Source organism: Lagopus leucura, unplaced genomic scaffold (genome assembly GCF_019238085.1).
Source record: "Lagopus leucura isolate 7727_CA_CO unplaced genomic scaffold, USGS_WTPT01 Super-Scaffold_100157, whole genome shotgun sequence".
Lineage (NCBI taxonomy): Eukaryota > Metazoa > Chordata > Aves > Galliformes > Phasianidae > Lagopus > Lagopus leucura.
Window position 1 is genome coordinate 2,846,982 of NW_024962334.1, and position 24,186 is coordinate 2,871,167.

Consider the following 24,186-nt stretch of genomic DNA (forward strand, 5'->3'; position numbering starts at 1 on the left):
CAAAGACATTTACAAAGGTGTAAAGATTGAATGGCAACTGTTGTTTTCAGTCTTCTATAAAATACTACCAAAGCAATGTAAGAAAGGAAAAATAATATTTAATTATAATTACTTCAGAATGCTCACTTCATAGTTTTACACTGAATATGTTCTTGATGTAAAGGCACTGGATGGGGTTGATTATTCGTTTGGGATGTGTACCTATGGACTGCATTTATACAGAAATTGCACACAAAATGAGCAGGAGGACAAAGACAGTATGGAAATAAGCATCTCATTAGTGCACTGCTTTCTTTAACAAATGGCAGTCTGGAATGAAAGTATCTGGTGAATTGCTGAAGTATACTTTTATTTCTCTGCCTTCTAAATTAATTCCTGTTCAATTTGAGATGACTAGAGAGTTCTCCTACTGTGTTTCTGCCTAGTTCAGGCTGAAAAACTTCCTTGCACTTTGAGATACTTGTTTTATGGGCTTGTGAACAATAAAACTGCATATTATTTAGTAATTATTATTATTATTTATTTAGTAAGGGCCCTCTTATTTCAATATATGTTGCTCACTAACTTGTCTCAGAGAAAGATAAAATTTAATTTGAATAATATGCATAGTTTAGAAACTGTGCTTTAGGTAGCAAATGCTTTCATGGTCCTATTTTTAGATATCACAGTAACTCAGGAAGAAAAAGATTCATTGTGTTGACATACTGCAAGCTTATTCTTATGCCAAAGACAATTTGGACTAGTAAAAGCTTGGAGAAATTGTGCTTATAAGTTTTAAATAGGAGAAAGAATAATCCATAACCTAAGACAGCATCCCTTACTTTTAAAATGTGTGGGGGACATACAAACACTCACCCTGAGAAGGCAGATTTTTGAATGCATGTGGAAAAATGTCTGTATTAGCAATGAATTTCTTTCATTTGCATATATTTCAGGATTGGTTTCATTAGGGTGGACTGAGCACGAGACATTTACTCCTGGGCAGTGCACCCTATAGCTGTCCCACAACACACCCAGCATCACCTAGATGCACTTAAACAAACTGAAGTCCCCTGCTGTGGGCTACTTGCAAGTTGATTGCTCTGTGCAGTGTGAAACACAAACAGAAATAGTAAGGAACAAATAAGTTGGAAGTTTTGATGTACAACCCAGTGTTAGACTTTGCTGACAATAGTAGTCAAGGATTCTGCCTGTGGTCTGGAAAAAAATCATTCACTTTCTTTTGTGTCTCTGCTATCCCCATTCTTTATTCTCTTTCTCCTTTCCCTGTGCCATCCTCCATAGGCGAGTTGGCTTTTATGTGAACACCTTCAAAAATGTATCCAGCCTTGAAGCCAAGTTTCACAAGGAAATAGCTTTAGTAAGTAAAATGAATGTCTCATGTATAATGGAGTATGTGCTATGCATAACAGCAAACAAACGTAACACAGCAATAAAAAACCAGCAGCAGCACAGATCAAAAGTTGCCCTAGATCCAGATTTGTACTATATTCTTCATATTGGTTCCTACTTGCCTTTTTTGTACTCTTTTGGATCTTTTGAATGCATTAAATACCTTACTAATTGGTAGTGTATTACCTATAGTAACCAATTAACTTACTTACTTAGGAAGCCAAGTAGCATGGAAAAATTGTTTGGCCAAAGTCCCATGCGAGTTGAGATCAGACTTTTGAGGGGAGAGCAGGAATCATCTCTGCTACACGTTTCTCTATCAGAAAGCTGACAGCACTAAGTCACGTTTACAAACTTGATCTCTGAACATCAGCTTTTTTGAAAAACCATCATCTTTGAGAACGCTCCTATGCATTTCTAAAGGTTTCCACTTTTGTTATGTATAGCACTGCTTATTTTTTGGAAGGAACTGTTTACAATTTTAAGGAAATCAGAGCAGTAATCAGACCAGATTTATCAGCTATGTTTTTAATCACAGCCATAGTGCTTCACCTAAACTCTGACAAGTGTTTTATTTTCTCAGCTATGTCACAAACTGTATGAAGTGATGACGAAGCTGGGAGATCAGCATGCAGACAAGGCCTTCACCATTCAAGGGGCACCAAGGTGACTTTGTTTCTTATTTTAGTGAATTGCATTGCAGTAAGATTTGTGGATTTCAGCACTGAAGTAAGCACCTGCATAATATATAGTGTTTGCCATACAACCCAGTTACTGGGTTTCTTCTTTCAAGAGGGTAGATGAAAGTACCCTTGGTTGTTGCTGCTTCCAACATAAGTGAAGCTGCAGAACTTTCTTCATTGCCTACTTATTTTCCATTCTAAAAAAGAAAAAGGGCAATACTTCCTGCTGTTGCAATTTACCCAATTTCACTGTAGCACAGAATACCAGTTTGCACCAGCTTAGTATGTAGCTCATTTACTCTTCAGTGTTTAGTCTTCAGTGCGTTTATTCTGAGTAATATTCTGAGTTTAACTGTCAGAATATTTTTAAGGCCTTGAAAAATTAGATGTGTTTTTAGGACCTAAAGGCATGTGGTTAGGTGAGAATCTTGACCTTTCCATGTAATGCTCTATCTCCTCTGCTCATGGGGAAAAGTCAGGAAATATGATCTGAGTATATCATAAAAGCTGAAAAGCCAAAGTAAAATGAATGTCACAAAATGCCATATTTTTAATGACTTCCAAGAGCAAACTTGCCTTAAAATAAAAACAGAACCAAGAAAGCTTAAAATCAGTGTTTTCTTAAGGTCATTGGAAGCCAGTGCACTGTTTCTGATTTTTTTAACTTGAGAAGAACAAAGCCTTTCTGCCAGAATTTGATCTCAGTACTGCAATAATGATGGGCAGAAAAGATTGTAATTATAAAAGTGGCGCTTGTCAAAACATAGTGATAATTAGAGCGAATGCATAAGTCCCAAATTTCAAGCCAACCCTAGCTCATCCAAAAGCAGTCAGAACAATGTTATGGCTACTGTGAATTTGCCCTCAAGCCAGGCTCACATTAGCAACAATTAAGACTGTCCAAGAGCACAACATCTGCCTCAAACATATGGCTGACATTTCCATATTTCTTTTGATCTCATTTTAAAAGGACAAAAAATATTTGAGCTTCCAAACTACTGCAAAATTTAGAACTATGATATTAAGAATGTGTCCAAAATTTTCGTATTGGATTAGTTCAGTGTTAATCTGTGATCACACACACTCCCTGAGCTGACAACTCATTTAGCACCATTTTCAGTCCCTGTAGGATGGCTACATTTCCCATAGAGCATTCATAAAATGCTGTTATGGGATAATAAATAATATAGTATTGGAAAACTTAAAGTAGTTTTAGTAATAAACAAGTATTTGGCCACATGTGTCTCTTAGGCTGTGCCCAGCATGCACACATTCTTGTTATTACTGAATTTTTCTTCCCATCAGTGAGAGAAAAATAATAGGATTCTAGCTGCAAATGATTAGGTGTAGATTAATGCTTTGTGTTGTCCTTATTTAAAAATGCTTTTTAAAAATATTTTTACTGACTGTGTTACTCTTTCATTTGAGCTCTGCTGCGTCCCAAGTGAGAAAGTTGTAGTTATAGGCCATCAGCTCTAAGTGGTGGTTTGTTGCGTTTGCTTTTTTTGCTTCAGACTTCTGTAAGATTAACAGCTCATACACAGTGTGGTATTTTTGGTATACTGTTCACAGAGCCTTACGTGAAATTCAAGACAAATTTTGAGTTTCATTATTTTTATAGTGCTTACAACATTACTCAGGAATGAGCCTTTTTGAGATGAAACATTTTTCCTTTTTAAATATGTGAGAAATAGATACTAGACAAGTACATTACCTTTCCTTTAGAGTACCATATAAAAATAGAGTACCAGCTTAAAAATTTACATGCTACTGAATATTCTACCTTGAAGACAAATACTGTACCTAGGAAAGAAATTTCTTAATAACTGCTTATTTGTTCTTCTTTAATATTTCCACAGAAAGAGGTGGTGAGTGTGAACTTTCCAAGGAATTATTTTTTCTTGCACCTGTGTTAGGAACATGTTTATGGTGTGGTTCCCTCCATCATGTAGTGCTTCTGTTCTTGCTAAATACGTGTAGGACTCGCTCTTCTCTTACCAAGTACTGTGACTGTTGAATGCTGTAGATTATAGCCTCCTTGAGTTGTAAGCTTTCAGCATTTCTAAGTAGCTGAGTATGTCCCAGTGTTTGCACCAGGTCCTTTCACAGAAAGAACAAATCCTTTTACAGGACAGGACTTCATCAGATCTTTTCTTAGTATCAGCAGAGCTCTGCTGAAGTCTCTTGACTACTGCTTGTTTATAGTTGTGGTGAGTTGCCCATCTAAATAGTTACAGCTATATCATAATCTTGTTTGTGTTTTGGTTTATTGAAACCTTCCTGAAGTTGCTGAGCTTTTAATGTTATTTGCATTATTCATTGGCGTATCATCTTCTGGGATTTTTTATCTTTAAAGCCTTTTATTTTGAGAACTGTGTGAAATGAAGGCAGTAGTTCCAGCTCCCGTTTTATGATTGTTACAAACTTATACATAAAACATCATTTCAAATTCAGGAAAAAAAAAAAAAAAAAAAAGAAAAATGCAGGAATTGAGTTTCCATCAAGTTATAACGATCAGGTAAACAGATGCAGCAGATGTTCCAAAAATAAAGGTCACTCAAAAATTAAAACGTCGTTTGAAACTATAGACCACTGAATTTTGATTATATATAATTGCAGTTTTAGTTTTAGTGATTATATAATGATTTGGTTCATCTCCACTCTATATTGCCTTTTGTGGTCGCTGGCTTTCAACTATTCAAATTGTCAAGGTAATAAATTAGCATGATGTGTATGTCCTGACCATTACTTTGATTCTTGCCCAGTGATTCAGGTCCACTCCGCATTGCAAAAACACCATCACCACCAGAGGAGGTCTCTCCCCTTCCTAGCCCTACTGCTAGTCCCAATCACATGCTGGCACCAGCATCTCCAGCACCAGCCCGGCCTAAGTCACCCACACAGGTAAGTGGAAACTCAGCAAAGGAGACTGGCCTGTTGTGAAGTAAGCTGAGATAATGTATACAGTGGTGTTTTCAGTGTAGGCATGGACTGACATACAGTGGGGAGACCATTGGCTCCACTGTGCTCTATATGGGTCATTGGGTGGGTGTTCATCTCTGTGTCTCAAGCATGGGTAGAAAAGGGTTTTTTTTTAATAAAGGAGAATGAGGAAAATTTAAGGTAGCAGGTGAACTGGAGGCATTTGTTGTGCCTAAGCAAAACACATTTCAAAAACTTGCATAGTCTCTAAAGACACAGAAACGATAACTTGAAAAATCCATTTCCAAACTCCCATGAATTTCAATACATTTCAATACATACCCCATCAGTCTTGTTCAAATTCATACTTACTACAGTGAAAAAAAACACCTAGCCAGGGAGTACTACTAGTCTGCCAACATGGATTTCCCTCTGAAACAGTAAATAACAGAGCTAGTTTAAATACTGCTGTGATATAATTACTGATAATTAGAGGCTTATTAGTTGTTACCAATACTAAATTGAGAAGTTTGATGATGCAGGAGTCATTTCTGTTCTTCTCAATATCAGTGAAATTGATGAAGGGCATCCTCTGTACCATGAGAACTGTATGTGATATTCTATGAAAACAACGAAGATGAGACTTGATGTTGCTGATGTTTTCAAAATTGGGTGTAGCTTCTGCGTTGATTTTTGTGCATTTAGAAAACACGTGAGCACACCTGTTTTCTTTGGTCTTGCACACCACAACCAAACATTTATTGAATAAAACTCAGATTTGGTCTTACTGATGTTGCATCATCTGAGGAATTTTTTTAGATTTTCTTTCTTTTTTTTTTTTTTTAATATCATTTTAAAAATATCCAGTGATCAGTATTAATCCATGCAATACATTTGTCAGAGTTACACAGAGGGAGCAGAGGGAATTAGTGACCTAAGCACTTTGAGGTGCAGCAGTTCACAGGAGTGGTATATTCTTAGCATTAAGTAGGCTTTGAAAGATAGCAACAGGCAGGCAGGGAGAAAATCCCAAAGATATTCTGAAATGATTTTAAGAAGCAAAAAAGCTGGAAAGACCTGGTTCTGTGCAGTATTGCTCATCCAACAGTGTGCTGCATAGGAAATAAAGTGCACAGCATTGTATTCCCGTCAGAGCAGAAAAATTCCATCTAATAAATGCTTTTGTGTGAATTCTTAAAAGTTGAGTTTGAAAAATAGAGTTGGTTTGCTTTTCATGCAGTGTTTCCTTCAAGGCACTTGATGATGAGCAGCCAAAAAGTTCCTTTGATTCCATGTTTTTTTTACTGCATTTAAGGGGAAGTAGCAGAGACAAAAAATCTAACTCAAGCTGTCTTAAGACTTTAAGACTTGTCTTAAATCTCTCATTTATCTCTGAACCAGTCTGTGATATTTTTGTTGTCTGCCTAGCTGAGGAAAGGTCCCCCAGTTCCACCACTGCCTAAGCTCACACCCACAAAGGAGTTGCAACAGGAGAACATCATTAACCTCTTTGATGACAACTTTGTCCCAGAAATCAACGTGACAACTCCATCACAGGTAAGCTTCAGAGCATGGTGTGTGGGTCCAACCTTGCAATCACCTGAAGTTCTCCAATACTAAGGGTGTACGGCTGACCTCAACAGAGGGGGAGGCAAAGAGTTCTGGTAGAAGGCAGGGACGCAATGACCCTTTGCACTGTCTTCAAAGATTCACAAACATGGTATTTTATCTTTGAAGTCTTGAATAACCATTCTAAAGGCATAGAATTGCTAGCGTATGGGAAAAAAAAAAAAAGATTTTTCAAATGAGAAATGAGATTTCCTGGTGAGATATTTGACTGAAAATGTTATGAATTGCAGCTACAGTTGATGTTTAACTAAATTCAGGTTTCATCACAAAGCGAAAGTTAACCTAAGATGCCTTTTTTTTTAAATCCCAAACATGTTGTTCTTGGCTGTTTCTGTTTCTTCCATAAAAATTATTAAACATATACCTATTTGGGGTGTGCTTTTTTTTCTTTTTAAAAGAGCTTTGCTCTTTAAATCAACCCTTTGCAGGTGTAAAAGGCTATGCCAACTACATACATCATTTGTTTTGATTAATAGGAACATTAGTTACGCAACTAAAAAGTGATCAGAATTACTTTTATTTTATTATTTTTAAACTAGGAAAATTAAAATGATTGCATAGAACAAACAAGACCCAGAGTTGTGTAAAATAAATATGTATAATTTGCATTTAGTTGTTCACCCTTCATGCAGATATGGTAACTGTTGGTTGTTTAATAATGGACCATTTATATTATGGTAATTACAACTAGAAATCTTAGCCTATGTCTGATAGACTGTGAAGAAATATGCAGATCTAGAACTTACACTGAGTGTTTACAAATCTTTATTTTCACAGGAATTATTGTTTTTGTACTAATTCTTTTGATAACACACAAAAATGTAGGCATAGCAATGAAAGAAAAATTTCAGAGAATTTGAGCTTGTGATTTGGAGAGGACAAAAAGGCACTGCCATCTATTCCACAGGTACATATTTGGAAGAACAGAGAGTTATTTATAAATAAATTCCCACACAATTAACGAATTAATGGCAGCTGCCATACTGGGAAGCACATACACAGCCACTGCTGGGCCCTTGTGGAAGGGACTGTAGTCTGGTTTCATCATTGTGTCAGGAGTTCCAGTGTTGGCAGCGTAAGCTTCAGCATCACTGGGGCCATGAAAATGACCCAGGGGATGGAACACCTCCCTGTGAGGACAGACTGAGAGTTGGAGCTGTTTGTTCTGAAGAAGAGCTCTGGGGAGACATGAGAGCAGCCTTTCAGTATCTGAAGGGTGACTAGAAGAAAGAAGGGGGCAGATTCTGCATCAGGGTCTGTTGTGACAGGACAAGGGGAAATGGTTTCAAACTAAAAGGGGGGAGATTTAGATTGAATATAAGGAAAAAGCTTTTAATGGTAAGGGTGGTGAGGCACTGGAACAGGTTGCCCAGACATGTGGTGGATGCCTTGTTCTTGGATACATTCAAGGTCATGCTGGATGGGGCTCTAAGCAACGTAATCTAGTTGTAGATGTCTCTGCTCATTGCAGGGGAGTTGGACTGGGTGATCTTTAAGGTCCCCTCCAGCTAAAACAGTTCTATGATTCTAATGCCTCAAGGACGGCTGTGATGAAATCTGAACACATCGGATGAAAGACACAGGAGAATTTCTTGGCACTGCTGTTCTTACAGACTGATCTATTCTTGCAGCCTTCCAGTGCTTCACGCTTCAGCCATCGTCAGGGGCAGGAGTTTGGACTGTGTGCCCTTTTGATCTGACTCTGTTTACCTTTCTCTTGTGAGATTACATACGGATGTATGTGTACAAATTATATCCACTGATACCATTTCCAATCTGAACACTTTCCATAATTGCACTCTAACTCATTACGGCCTGCATATTCTATACAACCAAGGCAAGCTTCTCTCACTGTTTAATAAACACTGAACAACAGTGGGCAGAATTAGCCTTATTACTAAGATGTGTGCCCAGAATATTTATCATTAGTGATAATTACATCTCAGCTATAGTTTCACCCTGATTAAAAGTAATATTTTGCATTGATGCGTGGTAATTATTTGCTTATGTTAATTTGCAGAGGGAAAGACCTGTAGCCCATTGAACCAATATAGGTATTTACACTGACCTCAGAGGCCTTGGTTAATTCATTAATTGTAAACAAAAAAAGGTTCTGTTGTGTAATCGAGTTTTGTAAGAGCAGATGAAGGTACCAAGATTTATTTAGTTACATAAAATGTTTCTTACAGTTTAATGCTAATTGCACCAATAAATTTGAATTCTTATTTGTGTTCAGAACTGAAATTTAATTCAAACGCATTTAAGTCCTCCTGTATTGACTTATGAGTAGTATTTATAATTGTGAAGATATTCAGGTATTAAAATGTAAGGACACTGGATACAATTTATGCAGCTTTTTAATTTTGGTGTCTGACTCAGAGCACTTAAAATGGCCTTCACAGTCAAACAGTGAACACTTGGCACTTTTTCAGGAGGGCTAAAATTTGTTTAGCCTGAAAAGGCAAGGTTTCTCTATGCAGAAAACAAAGGCATCATAAAAATGAAGCTCATAAAGAATAAGGTTAAAAGTTCAGGAAAGTCTTCAGAGCTTCCTCCCATCCTTGCTTGAAAATTTGTTTGTTTTTTTGTTTGTTTGCTTGCTTTTTGTTTTTTGTTTTTCTTGGACCTTTCATTATTGTATTTCCTGGGACCACTTTTGAGAGGGTTTTTTTTTTCAAGGGTTATTTTTCTCTTCTAACAGAATGAAATTCCTGAAACTAAGAAAGAGGAATCTTTGCTAGATCTGGACTTCGACCCTTTCAAACCAGAGGTTGTATCGACGGGAGTAACTCATTCACCCATGTCTCAGGTATCTCTTTGCTTTTGAGACAGACACAGCATAAAAATGCAAAGCCCTGTGTTTATTAGCAAAGGTTGCTACTCTCCATCCTTACAACTATTCATGCTAATATTATAATCCTCTGATGCCTTTTTTCCTGAGATTTTTGTCTGACCCAGCTTTGACATTTCATGTCTGGAAAGAGATGTCAGGGGACCTAAGTCTTATGGAGTCAACATGCAATTTCTTGCTGTGATGGAGTTTCTTTACCAAGTTTTACCAAGCAAGGGATATGATCTGAGTGTTTTGCTTCATAAATCTATTTCGGACCTAATCTCATGGAAAGTGAAAGAATGAAATAGCGTGTTCCCTTGAAGGATGCTGTGTTAAAGAATTATGTGTTCTACAATAATATTTGCCATGGTAGTTTCTCTCTGCAATACAAAAAAAGAAAAAAAGAAAAAGAAGAAGCACATATGAAAGTTGCTTTGATTTGCCCTAAAGCACCTGGCATCTGCTATTTTAAGATCTAGAACTCACAATCACTATCCTTAGGGCTGATATTATGGTAGTTTCCCTGGTCAGCAGAGCTGGAGCTCTGCATTGTACATATACAAGGAAGCAATATTAACACACTGTTAGCAAAACCTATTATCCCTGTGGCTATCACCAACCCAGCTTGTACTGCAAGACATGAGAAGACTAATAAGCTGTTCAGTAATGCAGCACTAGGAAAGGAGTGAGCAGACAAGGAGCTTTAAGGCTGAGGAAGCCCTTGATCTCGGTTAATTAATTTCTTATTTGGTATACAGTCCTAGTTATATAATGAGATCTGTACTGATCTCCAATGGGTTATGCACTGTTAGAAAAACAGTGCTCTGTCAGCACTCCAAACATCAATGGAAGTTTCTCATTGTTCTTTGCTGTATTTAGTTATAATAGAGGCTTTGTGCATCTTGTTATTTTTCTTGCTTTCTGGAAACAAGAAAAGAAAGGAAATGATCTCTTGGCGCTCAGCAGTGACAGAAAATTCTAGCTTTGCCTTTGCTAACTCTGCCATTTCAGCTTGTCTTGAGTAAACCTGATGAGAGCAGTGGAATAATTAAACCTCCCAGAAAATTAACTGTTGTGGCAGTTTGCCTTGACATCATACTATATAGATTGCAGTTTATTGTTTTAATGAAAAAAAAAAATTGCTTTAAGTTCATCTGTGCCTTGAAATACTGAATGTAATTAAATGTAGAAAAGTACGTTACAAGATTTCATCTGGGTACACAGGAGGCATTCAATGAGCACCTTCCATCTCTTCTTTCACCTTTCATCTCAACAAACACACATGAGAAAAAGTGGTCAACAACCACAAGCATGCATGGATGAGTCAGAGCACCACATCCTTAACAAGGAGAGGATAGCCCTACCGTCTAGTTTCAGTCCCACTGGATATGACAGCATCATTGCAGTGGGATCACAGGCAGATTGACGTCTGTGACTGCACTGTTTGGAGACCCCTGTGCAGGGAGATAAAGTCAGCCTGAAGTGTTCTTTCTATATGTGTGCTGGTTTTACCTCAGTTGTGGTTATTTTCCCTTCAGAAAACTGTGCTGAAGCAGTGAACTGAAGGCAGGAGTTGTCTGTGCCATGATGCCTTTGGAGGGCAGGCTTGACTTCCCTATTGATCATTTAACTACTTCCCTCCACTTCTCTGCTACTGTGATCAGATCACAGTGAGAGAGCCTTAGCCTGCCCTTCCTCACTGCTTTCTGGTTCTATGAATGTCTCAGAAGTGTCCTTTCTAAATGTGGCTGACACTCACCTCCTTTTGCTAGCTATGGTCTGTTTCACCTTCCCTTCAGTATATTCCCTCCCTCTGGTCTTGTGAGCACTGAAAGAAAAATGAAGAAATGAAAATGAGCAGTCTCCTTCCCTGAGAGTCAGTAGGATGTCTGGGGTTTGCAACAGTTAAGGCCATCAGAAAAGAGCTACTCTTTTGCCTTGAAGTTTGAATGTTCATCTCACAAAGTTATGCCAGAGTAAGCAGGTACACTTATGAATTACACCAACACAGAGGAAGCACACACCTGGACTTAAACTGAATGAGAAATGGATGTTGATGTTAATTTGTTGTAAATCTGAGTAATGATTTATTACTGTGTCCTTTATTTGTGAAAGTGAAAGCAGAGGTTGTTCAGAGAGCCAATCTGTAGTCATTAAAAAAAAAACAGTTAAGAAAACAAGGTATATGCAGCAATCCTTTCTCCTAATGACTGTTAGATGTGACATTTAACACATGGAAATGTTTCAGGAACAATTTCACATTTTATTTAATGAATATCATTAGTTTTTATCTTTCATGGACTTTAACTTAGATGTGAATGTAATAGATGTGTTTCAAAGTATCTCAGACCATTCAAAAACAGACCTGATGCCTATTTTCTGTCCATTTTCATCTGTCCATTCAGCTCTTCTGTTGAAAAGTCATTAATACTGAATATTTAACAGACTGGACAAGAAAATGAAAACATTGATCAACACTCTTGTTTTCTCTCCCCGAAAAGTATGCAGTTTTCCTTCCTTGTGTTTGAATATAAGAATATAAGTTGTTCTCAATGGATAGCAGAATCTTTTCTTTACTGCCTAAAAATGCTGACCTATGAAGTCTTCTTAAAGCTTATACCTTGCGGGCACTCCTGCACCTGTTGAGCATCGTACAGAACCACCAGTTCAGAATGTATTTATTATTCAAATACCCAGTGGAAAGAGGTTTTTTCCACTGGAAAACAACTACTGCTTTGAAGTGGAGAATACCACAATCCATCACATACTGCTCATCCTACTTAACCAAAAATCATATTCTGCAAACGTGCACTCAAATATAAAATATATATATTAGAGATAAGTGTATTTATATGTTCTGCTCTCATGTTATTTATGTAGCACATCAAACACAGAATATATATGAGCAGCATTTTTCTAAGCATCTTTTTTCTTTTCCTTTTTTCAGACATTGCCATGGGACCTGTGGACGGTAAGACTGACATTTATCATTGTGAACTGGGATATTTTTGTGCATCTGATAAAGAGTTTACAGACTGTAACGAGTACTTTAAAGTATATGAAGCCACCTGGGATCTATTAAAACAAGCAGAAAAAAAGAATCGCTGTTGCTTGGTCTGCAAAACCTAAATCATGTTTGAAATCTAGACTAACAAAATTCTTATATAATTTTTAGGGTGTAGGAATGTATGCTGGCTACCTCTCTAAATTATCTGAAGACGTAGTTCCTTTAACCACTAGGTTTTTAACCCAATGGAAAACTGTTTTTTCACAGTTTGGGAGTGAAGAGAGAATTTGACTTGTTCTTTTCATAGTTTGCATACAGTGGACTGGAGTTGCTGCTGCTTTAGGAAACTGCAGAAATACTTCCTTCCACCTCCTAATCAAATACAATAATCTGCAGGAAGAAAACAGATAATTTTTGTGAGCTTTCTTTTGCCTTTGTGTCATGAAAATAGTTGGGTTGACTTGACAGAAAGCCTTAAGGACCCTTTTTTGACTTTTTGCAAACTCATGTAGCACAGAAATCTGTGGATGCTTCTCATGCATTCAGATTTGCAGCACTATCTTGTGAACATACAGCAGATGTGATGCGTATTAAGTGCTCATCTCTTTCTATTGGCATGGTTTAAAAGAAGTCTGAAGAAAAGAGTCATGTATGCAGTCTAACCAAAATTTCAAGGTTGCCAAAATCTAGACCAGCTAAAATAACCCAGAAGTGTTTCAAATGTATAACTTTTAATTAATATTACGTATCTCTGTCAATTTCTTCCTTTCACAGGTTTACTTATAGCTTATGTATAGTTTACTTATAGTTTACTTGACTACTAATAGTTAATATTATATATATATTCTACATTATAATTATTTTCCTATTTCCTCTAGTTAAAACCAAAAAAGGAACTATAAAGCTTCACAGCTAAATATTTGAAGCTAAGGCTTCAACCTTTACAGTTTTTCTCATAATTTTGAATGCAGAATAGTTGTTGATCTTCCTTGCAGTATCTGTATTTCTTCAGAGTGGTGGTGTAGATAGCTGGCTGTCTGGTTTGATTCCATAGTGTGTGTGAGGCTATAAATGCTTCTTCATGGCACAGCGATGGAGTATCAAAGCTGTCCACTGACACCACTGGTGTTGCCTCCTTCTTTCTTCACTGTCCAATGGAATGATTCCTCCTTTCTATTGAGGGTACCTGTGATAAAAAAGTCAGTGAGTCACAGGAAGGCAAGGTGTGATAAATCTTCAGTGTATCTGTAGAACTTCTTTTCTAATGTAGTCTGGTGGCTAGAAGGCTTAAATTCAGGAGTCTGTCTTTACCTTCACTGGAGGGGCAGGAAAGAACCCTTTGCTGCTTCCCTACGCCAGTTTGGTAACTGCTGCTAGTTAGAGAACAGATAATTAATGAACTGCTGCTTGAGTAACAACAGCAACAAAAAATGTATTCTTGTTTTCTGTGTTTTAAATGTTTTTTTTCTATACAGACAACAAGCGAATTGGTGCAGCCGGTAAGCAAACTTCCACCCAACATTGCAACTGCTCTATATGCATGCTTTAATCAATGTGATTTAATATATAGTTTTTTGTTCTATCAGTGCTGCTCTTCTAGATTGCAATCTACTGCCTCCAAATGTTGCAAGCCACATAGCTTTTCCTTAAACTGCTTAATTTAGTCACTTTCATTCTTTAGATTAAAATTGCTCTAGTAAAATATAAATCTTGTGTTTTCTCATCAAGTCCGCCTTTATCTTTTTCATCTTGTGTTTTTTCTTTGCTTTTCTGTCTGCTTAAAGCCTGATTCTTCAAAAAGTCTTTCCCTGTGTAACCTGGTCATGGAGGAAATCCCAAACAGTGGGTCATCAGAAGATGTTAACAGATCCCAAACTGGTCTAGGTTCACTCAACTGGGGCCTAGATGTTAGCACACCCAGTGTCAGCCAGAAAATTACTACAGGTGGTTCTTTGCTTTTCCCTGGGGCAGAGCAAACCTCAAGCGAATCCATGGGTACTCTACCTGCTAGCGTTTGGCCTGCTGCAGGTCAGCAGGAGGATGCTGCACCAGGGTCTGCTTCAGAAAATGAAAACCAGAGGACTTCGCTGGAGCACCTGTTGGATGCTAAGAATGTCCCATGGGAAGATGTGGCAACCAGTCAGCGTTTAGAGAACATAACTGGTTTTGAGACGCCCGTCCTGGGAACCGATAGCTTGTTGGATAAACCCCTCCCATGTGATGTGCAAAAGGAAGAGGAAAAGCGTGAGGAAGAAGAATCTCTGTGGGCAGGTGTCAAACCAAGTGAAAAGGTAGAGAATGGAGCTGTTAACTACACGGAGGTAGAAGGTGCAGGGGAAATGGAAGAGCGAGGTGGTGATATGGAAGGAAATAGTGAGGCAGAGCTTCCTAAGTGCTTAGCTAAGGCAGAGTGTGAAACTTCAGAAGTCAGCACTGAGGTAGAGTTGGAAGTTAGCAGTGGGGAAGCTGGAAGAGCTAGTGTTGATAACTTAGAAATCCCTAGGGAAAAAGAATTCAAAGGAGTAAATGTCATTGAGGAGACAAATTCAGAAAAACCATTACTGAGCACAGGGTTGGAAGATGGGAACAAAGTAGTAGAGGACAGCAGTAAAACTACAGAAAGCACTGGCAATGAACCTGAGAGAGTCTTTGGTATCTGGAATCAGGACCATCAAACAATATTTGAGGATGGCCTAAACCAAGCTGACAATGTTACTGGACAGAATACATCCACAGAGGGTATAAATGTGATGGTCACTGACCACACAGAAAAGAACCATACAAATACTGGGAACATTCTTTGTGATGCTGAATTATTCACTGCAGAAGAGTCTGGTAAAGAAGCTGAAGACAGTAGCATCAGCATCCTCCCAAATGGTAGTGCTACCAATGAAAGTCAAGCTGCTGCTGACAAAGAGTGCCCACAAGAATTGATGCCCGAAGCACCTCATGCTGCTAGCACAATCTGTGGTAATCCTTGCCTAGATAATAGAGAAGACCAAATGACAGGTAGGGCAGCAGCAGCAGCCACTGAAGAGCATCCTCATAGCAGTGGTGTTCCTGAAACCTTGGAAACAGACCCCTGGCTGGCAAACTGGGATCCAACAGTTACTAACGATTCCTGGGGGTTTTCTAATATGTCAGATGGCCAAGCCAATGGACTGGACAATTGGCCCTTTTTCCCCAAGCAGCAAGACTCAGAGGAAGGTAACATGGAAAATGCTTGGTTAGGCATTAGTGATAAGTGGTCTACACAGGACCTGGGAGGGACTGATAACATCTGGGGAGAAGTAAGTGCAAGCACAAGCAGTAAAATTCAGGAGGAACCAATAAAACAAGGTTTGCCTGGGGAGCAGGCAAGTGTTGGCAATGCTGGATTTAGCAATGAGGTAGTTAGACCCTTGGCTCTGTTTCAAATGGGAAATTCCCGAAATGCTAGCACCGAGAGTTCAACTAGTCCTAAAGACAATGAGACCAACAACTCAGATTTATCTGAAGATGAAATTGCTAACCGGAGATATGGATTGTTGTACCAAGAAATTGAGGCTGATAAAGAAGAGGTACCTACCCCAGTGTGTAGCCTAGTCTAGACAAAGAGTTCCTTAGGTCATGCATAACCTTGTCGTCTAAAACCAATCCATCTGTGTGTTTCCTGCTACCCCTCCTAAGCCCTTGCAATTCTTGTTCAAAAAATTGTCACGCAACTGTGTAGTATGGTGCCCTTCAGCCGTGTAATGAAGCAGGCTGACAAAAATGCATCTCAAAAAGGTGAATGAAGCTTCACACTGTGAAGGCACACGGTGTCTCACAGCTTTTGTACTTTATATGTATAATTTTAAATGCATCTCCAGTCTTTTTTCTTTTTACAAAAATACTTAAGCCGCTCCGCTTTTTTATTCGTTTTGGTGTTCTCTTTAAGCCTGTGAAATCTGTTATCGAATAGCACTGTCATCAAGTATCTTTCTGCCTTGCCCTTCCTTTTGTTATTTATTTATTTTGTTTTATGTCTGGCCTGTTTTTATTTTGCAAATAGAAATGTTTTATCCATGTTCTCGTTTAGTAAACAAACGATAACTTGTTCTGATCTTCACTTCTACTTAGGCATCCAGCACGGCATTTAATGGATTTGCACAGGTAAGAAACAAGCAAATTTTCAGAGGTTTTTTTTCTTTTTTGTTGGGAAGAGGTTAAGACTGGCTGCACAGTTTTGAAAACTCTGTTCTGCAGACCAGCTGCACAATAATGTCATGCTGACACAAATCCTGAACTTGTCTGCCCTCAAAAAGTCTTCCTGGATGTTCCTAGAAGGTTGCTAATATTCTTGGCCCTCTTGGCCTAACTGAATTTAATTGGAAAACTCCCACTAACTTAGCAGGACTGTCTTCTTATTTTCTGTGTGAAAGACCTGGGTTAGTATTTTTGTTACTCTCTTTTTGGGATTTTTCTAACAATCTCAAAATCCTGTAAAGCATGGCTTCCTCATAGCTTTCACACCTGTTCAGTGACTCTATGTATTCATGTATTTGTGAAATGAGTTTTATTTGGTTCTGCAATTTTGTTTTCATTTAGAGGACGTTTTAGTCTGGGAATTAAATCTGAGTTGTTTATTTACTGCTGTGATAATGCTGAGAATCTGCACAAGGCACTGCAGCAGTGCAGTACACTTTTATGCTCTCAAATTCCAGGGTCCCCATCCCAAGTGATAATGCAGATAATCTGGGGCCTTCTTAAATTCCAGCAGCCTTTCAGAGACTGGCTTACCCACAGCATGCTCTGCACACCATTTTTTAGATTTGCACACAGAAAAGGCTGGGTGTCTGCAAGGCTGAAAACGAGTCTTTCAGTACTTAATGATTTTGCTACAGGCCTTTTACATTAGTAAAGTATTCAGAAGGAAGGGCTAAAATATAAAGCTGCCACCACTTTCTTTAAGGGAAAGTGTTCACCTGGGGGTGAAATAAAAGTCTGATCCTTCCCACCCTCACAGTAGGAACAAACAAAAGCATCTTCCAAATGAATTGTTTCTGAATAAGACATTGGAAAATCTGTTCTCAGCTTCTGTGCCTTATGAATGCATATAAAGCTTCACATCTCTACTTAGCAGTGTATGCACTATTCAAATAAAAGCCCAGAATCCAGAAGATGTGTAAGTAACTTAGAGCTGGTGCACTCCCCATGCACGTGCAGTCTGGCAAAATAAAACTCTGGCATTCGCTATTTAGAACTGCAGTGTGCCTGAAGCGAAGTCCTTGCAATTTGCTTGTATTCAGTGAAGGATTCTTTGCTGATTTGAATAACTTAAAACATTTTAGAATCGTGGAACACGTTTGAAAGAGGAAGGTCTTTAATATTGATATTCATACCTATTTAGATTATCATTTTTCCATCTAAGCTCAGTTACTGATGGTTATGCCTGAGTAAGCCATAAAAGATCAGGTCTTTACTAGATACATCCCATGTAAAATACTGTTGCTTCGTTGTTTTTATTTTCCATATGTAGGATACCGCAGCATTTACAGTGCAGTCAAATGAGAATGTGACAGAGACTCTGGTAAGTGGTGGATTTTGCTTCCTTTCTAAATGTTGTGTAAAAAAAAAAAGGGTACTGTTTTATTCTTTGTAGAAAAGTATTTGCTCCTTCATACAAAAACATGGGTGTTTTCCATCCTCTAATTCATTACATCTTGACCTGAAAGAATAGGTGGGTATACCATTGAGCTGTAAACCTTTACTTTCTGAAAGTCTTTCACAAGGATAGCACTGCAAAAAAGGAAAAACAGGATGCCCTAGATACTTTCAATTTTTGAAGGTACAGTCAGTTTACTTATTTATTGCACTTAAGAAGCAGCAAGAATGAGTACTGTGGTCCAGTGTACAGCAAGGAAGTGCTCACGTGTAATGTCGGTATGCATACCTCTAATATTACTGCAGCTTTATCTATCTTCCACATTTTAGTAGGTACCATCTTTTAAGGGGTGGGAATATTGTTGAAAGTGATCATACTTTGGTGGTTTCTTAGTTCCTCTTGCTGTCCTCGGTTAGCCTGAGTTAAGGATATGGAGTGGCAGCATTGCTGGGTGAACGCTGCCGTTACTGAAGAGCAGAAGAGTGATACTATTTTTTAATGTGACTTTGGTTACTGAATACTGTGAGAGCATTTTGAGTATTTTTATTTGTAGTTCAAATGTGGCAGGTAGTCTAAAGATTGCTTGTCCACAAGTGACTCAAAGCACATCAGTACAATCTGCATTGTAACATATTACCTCTGATTTTAAGCCTCAAAGTTTCTTCCAGTATTAAGCCCCAGGAAACTCGTTAGACATCTTACCTGGGATAAATCTGTCTTTTGTTTCTCATTACAATCATGTTTTTTCTTTGTGAAATTCCTTGGAACTGGTATTATCACACAAGACAGACTTCTGCACAGTGTGGTATAATATCATGAATGTTTCTTTATTCTTTGCCAAATCCTGAAGGTGTTGCTTAGGCAGACTTCTATATGCCTCATTAAAAATAAGCCTGCTAAAGAAATATATGAGAAAAGAATTGAAAGGTTATGTTTTGTTTTGGTGGTGGGTTTTTCTGTTTGGTTTTGTTTTGTTGTTGTTTTCTGAAAAATATCAGGGAGAAGATTTTAGTATTTTTAAGAATTTCATGGAAGATGTCTCTTTATTACAGAAGACCATCTACCCAGCTGCATCTTATCAACTGCAAAGCAGCTGGATAGCTTTTGAGGTTCATATTATGCTGAGCAATTTGTTCATGGCAAATTAATCTACTGGGGTTATTTTATCTGGTTGAGTCAGCCATCTTTATAAATGGAATACGCTGAGCACAGCTTGCAGCTCTCTCCTTTAGTTGTGCATGTGTTTGCAAGGTTTTGTCCCTAGCAGAAATAGTACTTTTGCTGGGAGCTATTTTGCTACAGGACCAAACATCTTGTGGGACTGATGATGTTTACTAGATACACTTCCTAAAGAATAAGCATAGGCCTGAATTTTAGAGGGTGGGAATTCCAGAAGCATGCCTGATAAATGTAGGTGATTTTTTGTAGGTGATTCAGATCTCAGGATGAAATAAGCATTAAAAAGAAACTAGGGATGACTTTTTTTTACTCAGAAGGTGGTGAGGTACTGGAACACGCTGCCCAAAGAAGCTCTGAATGCCTCTGGGTCCTGAACATCCTGATCTAATGGGTGGCCCATAGCAGGGGGATTAGAACTGGATGGTCTTTAAGGTCCCTTCCAATTCAAACCATTCTATAATTCTATGATTTTCATTGTCAGAATTCATGCAGTCAGTACTTGCCTATGTGAAAACAGAGTCTGCAAAATGTTTCTTACTTTCAACAGAGAAGGGATCTTTTTGTCTGAGAACTAGTGGAATTAGGGGGATAGGGGATAATTTAAAAAAATCATATTTGAAATCATAATTTGGGACACTCCTCACTTTGCCCTCACTTTCTAGAGCATTTCTGAGCAAACTGATTACTTCTTCCCCATTTCTGCTGCTGCTTTCAGTAACTCAGGAAGCTAGCACTCTCTTTCCTTGCAAGGGATAGGACTGACTCAGTTTATATACAGGACACTGAGAATGAAGATGCTCTGTAGATGATCATTAGTAATGTAAGGCTGTCCTCTTCCTGGCAAAGCCATGTGGGACTGAGTCTGCTAGGAGTGAAGCAGCACTGTAATGCCAGGCAGAGCTCCCGTTCCCTTTTTCCCTCCCCACTGTCATGTGCTCCTCAACAAATTTTCCACTGTTTACTTAAAAATCAATAAAACAAAAGACTGAGGCTGAAGAAGCTCCACCTGGGGAACTCAGGGTCGAGGAAACCCCTACTGCTGCTGTTGTGGAAAAGGAGGCCATCCCTGCTGAGCCAGATGAGCCAACAGAGCAGGCTGCGGTGAGTGATCTGTCCTCCATGTCCATCTCCCAGCCTCATCTGAGCCATCTCTCATCACAGTGAATGTGCCTGCTGTATTTCAGCCATCCTCTCCGTCCCTCATTATGGCTGGTTTTGTCAGCATCCAGCTGTGTCACAGCATGCCTCTCCAGCAACATTTGCTCCTTTTGGTCCTAAAATGTCATTGCTTTTAAGACTGGCATTTTAGCTGGAAGTTCACCTGAATGGTCTTACAGGCAGTCAGAGGTCAGTGAAGAGCATCAACAAAAGGCTTATCAGATATGCAGATATATAGCATTGCATGGATCTTTCTGTGGAGCTGATTGTGTTTCACATTCCTGCTAGGGGCAATGGCTCAGGCACTGCAAGCCTGACTGCGACATCTATTAACAGAGGGGAACAGCATTAGGAAAGCATACAGACAGAACCAAGGAGTGGCTTGGAAATGGTCTGAAGCTCTACTCAACCCGTGTCAGGTTGGTTGTGTGCTGGTGGTGTTGGACCAGTGCAAAAGCCACTCATGATGCCACGCAAACTGTCTTCAGCAGAAGGCTCTGGAGTACAGCTGTAGTTTAAAGAACTTCTCAAAGACAGATAGATGAGTTTGCCTGGATAGTTCCAACTGTGTCACTGGATTAAAAACTGGCATCAAATGTGAATCAGGCTTTTCCCCTATGAGTGTTTTCTTTTGAGTTGGTATAAATCACTGTAATAACTTGTCAACTCTATAGTAAAACAAACAATGAAACTGTCTATCTGAAGCACGTTGTTCCAACAGACTGTTGTCAGAAATCCTTCATGGCTAGACAGAGTAAATTTGATGGTTTGGAATAAAGAAGAAAGAAAGGATGGTGAGTAGAGGAAGGATGGGACATCAGTCATTGGTGAGGAGGTTTCTTCTAGTACTCACTCTACTGAGTGGCAGTAAATAAAGTGAAGAACGGATATCAAAGAAGCTTAAAAGGTTGTTTCTGTATGGTTTCAGTCTGTTTTTTCTGCAAGGATTTAATGAAGGAAAGAAAAATTGTGATGGAAATATTTTTTTCTAAAAGAAAGCTGACTCCTTTTCTTGAACTAAGACAGAGTTCTAAAATCTTCAGTGTCTGAGGTGCTAATTAGATGGCAGGCTGGGGTGCAGCACCACTCATCCTGTCTGGTCCTGTCACTCACCGTGTCACTGGCCCTGTCCTGTGACCCCTTTTGCTGCCTCACCATCACTGAGGCATTCTCAGTCCATGTTCTTTCATGCTCCAAATGGCTGCAGAGCTATTGGGAGCAGGGAGAGAAAGACAGTGTGAGAGATTGGCAAGTCAGTGGCAATCCAGGAGGAAGATCATAGGCGTTAAATAGAAGTTAGACAGTTCTGACTAGGTTTATTTTCATTTTTTTGTTAGCTTTAGAATACAAAGTTGTCTTTACCAATTTGGAAGAGATGTCTAGGAAAATAAGCTCAGTGTTGATTTCTTATAAATTCAGAAGTAGAATTATTCTTCATTTGGCTCTGAGGGGCTATTATTTCAGGAATTGCTTTCCAGGACTTGCAAAGGAGAGTCCTGAACATCAGGATTAACAACAACTGTGATCAAAGCTAAGGAAGTTTCACTGAGATGCAAAATAGGAAAGCATGTCATTTCTCAGCAGCAGTTCAGCATTCATTCACTTTACGAGTGATGAGTTACTTAAAAGTGGAGTGGTGAAATATTAATAATATCTTTCTGATAGGAATCTTTTATTGATTTTAGTAATTTCAAGTCTGTGGTGACAGCCCCTAATCAGCACAATTTTTCTGTGGTGAATTTACTGTCAAACCACATTCATTCGTAGAATGTACGGCATTCATTAGCTGTTGCAGGAGCTTTGAGTAAATTTTCTGATAGGGCTTTCATTTAAACTGAGGAGAGGGTAGGCCAGAGAATAGGGTACAATTCCCTGCTCAGGAGTTTTGGGTTCTGTTATTTACAGTTTCATGATCTGCCTGAAGCGTATTGCCAAACACTTCATTCCAAGGGCTCATCTTAATTGCTACATGGAATCTTATTACATGTTCTTGTCTTGATCCATCGGTGCCACAGAACAAATAAAATTTCTATTAGATGCTGGCAACCATTGATTCTTATTTTGGTTGCAGGGAACAAAATTTTTGACAGTTAAAAGGACAGAATCACCATGTGCACCAGAAGAGCTGAAGCGAACCATGGTAAAAAGTCCTTGCATGGACTTTTGCCCACAGAAACTGTTTTGTTTCCTTATTTCCATAGTACATAAAATCCAAAGGATGCAGTCTAAAAGATACAGTTTATTAACCACTGATTGATTTCAGTTTCAAATAATAATATCCCTCTCACCAGATCAATTTTTCAAAGTCAGGCAAAGATGACAGGTGTACAGAACAAAGAGAAATCACAGGAAGTCTTGTTATTTCGTTCTCCTATCTGTGAAATATTGCACCCAGAGTTCACAGCATTACTCAGAGATCAGCTTTTTTGACTTCCAGTATGCTCATTGGTTTGGAAAGAGCCTTTTTGTGCTTTGGGTCTGATTCTTGCCTGGATTTTAATATTTTCTCATTAAATTAGTCAGGCACTCAGCTAAACACAGTGATTTTCAAAGCTTTGTGTAGGCACATTTGAAACTACAGCTGGAAGCTCTCTCAGACACTGAACAATGACAGAGGCCAAGAAAGAGCCTTCAGCTTAGAGATGTCTAATTATGGTTGAATCCCACCGTAGGTACAATCCATGGCACCCAAACTGCAGATAATATAATCTGGGAGTTTTAAAATGTTCAGATCTAGAAGAGTGATCAGCTGTGTCCGAAAGCTGAGCATGGAGCCAAGTACAGGTACAGCGTTGGAGTATGAGGCCATTTAAAGATAAAATATTTCTTTCAAAAAATGGGAGAGAACTGATGTAGAATACTGTTCTGTTCTAAGTCAGCAGAAGCAGATTGCACTCTGTTTATGGAATTGCAGCATTACTTAGGCATTATTTCAGTAATCCTATTTACTAGGCGTTTACGCCTCGTGTGGCATAAAAATAAGAATTGCACTACCGTGCTTCCCTTCTAAAACTTGGTCATCCTTACCATCCCAACTCCTAACTAATCAAAAGATCAGTGCTGCTAATTTTACTAATACAAAATAATCCTTAAGAAGTAAGGGCAACTCTCCTTACCTTTCTCTTTACCCAAAAAAATCTGCTTCCAGTGGTGCTTGAAAAGAGCCCTCATTTAAAAGTACATGTATGAATGCATCAAATTTTGTAAAGAGGCCCAAGCTGTAAGCTTGGTTGATGGAATTCTTATGGGAGAGAGTTTCCAGGTTACTGATAAGAGAAGGGTAGGGACAAACACATTCCTGACATAGAGCAGTGCTCATTTCTGAAGGCAAATTGACTTCTAAATACAGCTTATTGAAGAAAATCAGTACTTTTTAATATTGAAAGTCAGAAAAGAGTTTGTGTACCAACTTGCCATTGCCATTAGACACATAGCTTTTATGAGGCAATAGAAATATTTGTTTACATCTCCTGTTTAAAAAAAAAAAAAAAAAGAGCAACATGCTGCAGCAAGCATGCATGCTTTGCTAGAGTAAGAAATAATTATGTTTTGCAGTTGAAGCTCGTGGGATTTTTTTCTGTTTAAGACCCTCTACAGTCTCTTTTAAAATTAACATAAAAATCAGGTCTTCACAGCATGGCTGGCAGCTTGAAAGAAGAATTAATCCTATATATATGAAAGAAAAGGTTATGTAACACTGCAATTTTAACAGGGTAAAGCTATGAGGGGTTTCCATGGTAACACTGCTGTCAGCAAC

General features: G+C 38.5%; 1 protein-coding gene across 2 annotated transcripts in view; it reads left to right on the plus strand.

Annotated features, from left to right (window-relative positions):
• Positions 1-24,186, plus strand: part of AMPH (amphiphysin) — a 103,014-nt gene that overhangs the window by 65,903 nt on the left and 12,925 nt on the right. Inside the window, exons 8-17 of one of the 2 annotated variants that reach the window (XM_042888606.1) lie at positions 1,285-1,360; positions 1,976-2,058; positions 4,841-4,979; positions 6,426-6,554; positions 9,328-9,435; positions 12,407-12,430; positions 13,942-13,965; positions 16,568-16,600; positions 17,967-18,017; positions 20,256-20,372. In XM_042888606.1, the coding sequence (XP_042744540.1) occupies positions 1,285-1,360; positions 1,976-2,058; positions 4,841-4,979; positions 6,426-6,554; positions 9,328-9,435; positions 12,407-12,430; positions 13,942-13,965; positions 16,568-16,600; positions 17,967-18,017; positions 20,256-20,372 (784 nt within the window). The remainder of the gene's footprint in view (positions 1-1,284; positions 1,361-1,975; positions 2,059-4,840; positions 4,980-6,425; positions 6,555-9,327; positions 9,436-12,406; positions 12,431-13,941; positions 13,966-16,567; positions 16,601-17,966; positions 18,018-20,255; positions 20,373-24,186) is intronic. The other variant, XM_042888605.1, reaches the window with a different exon arrangement.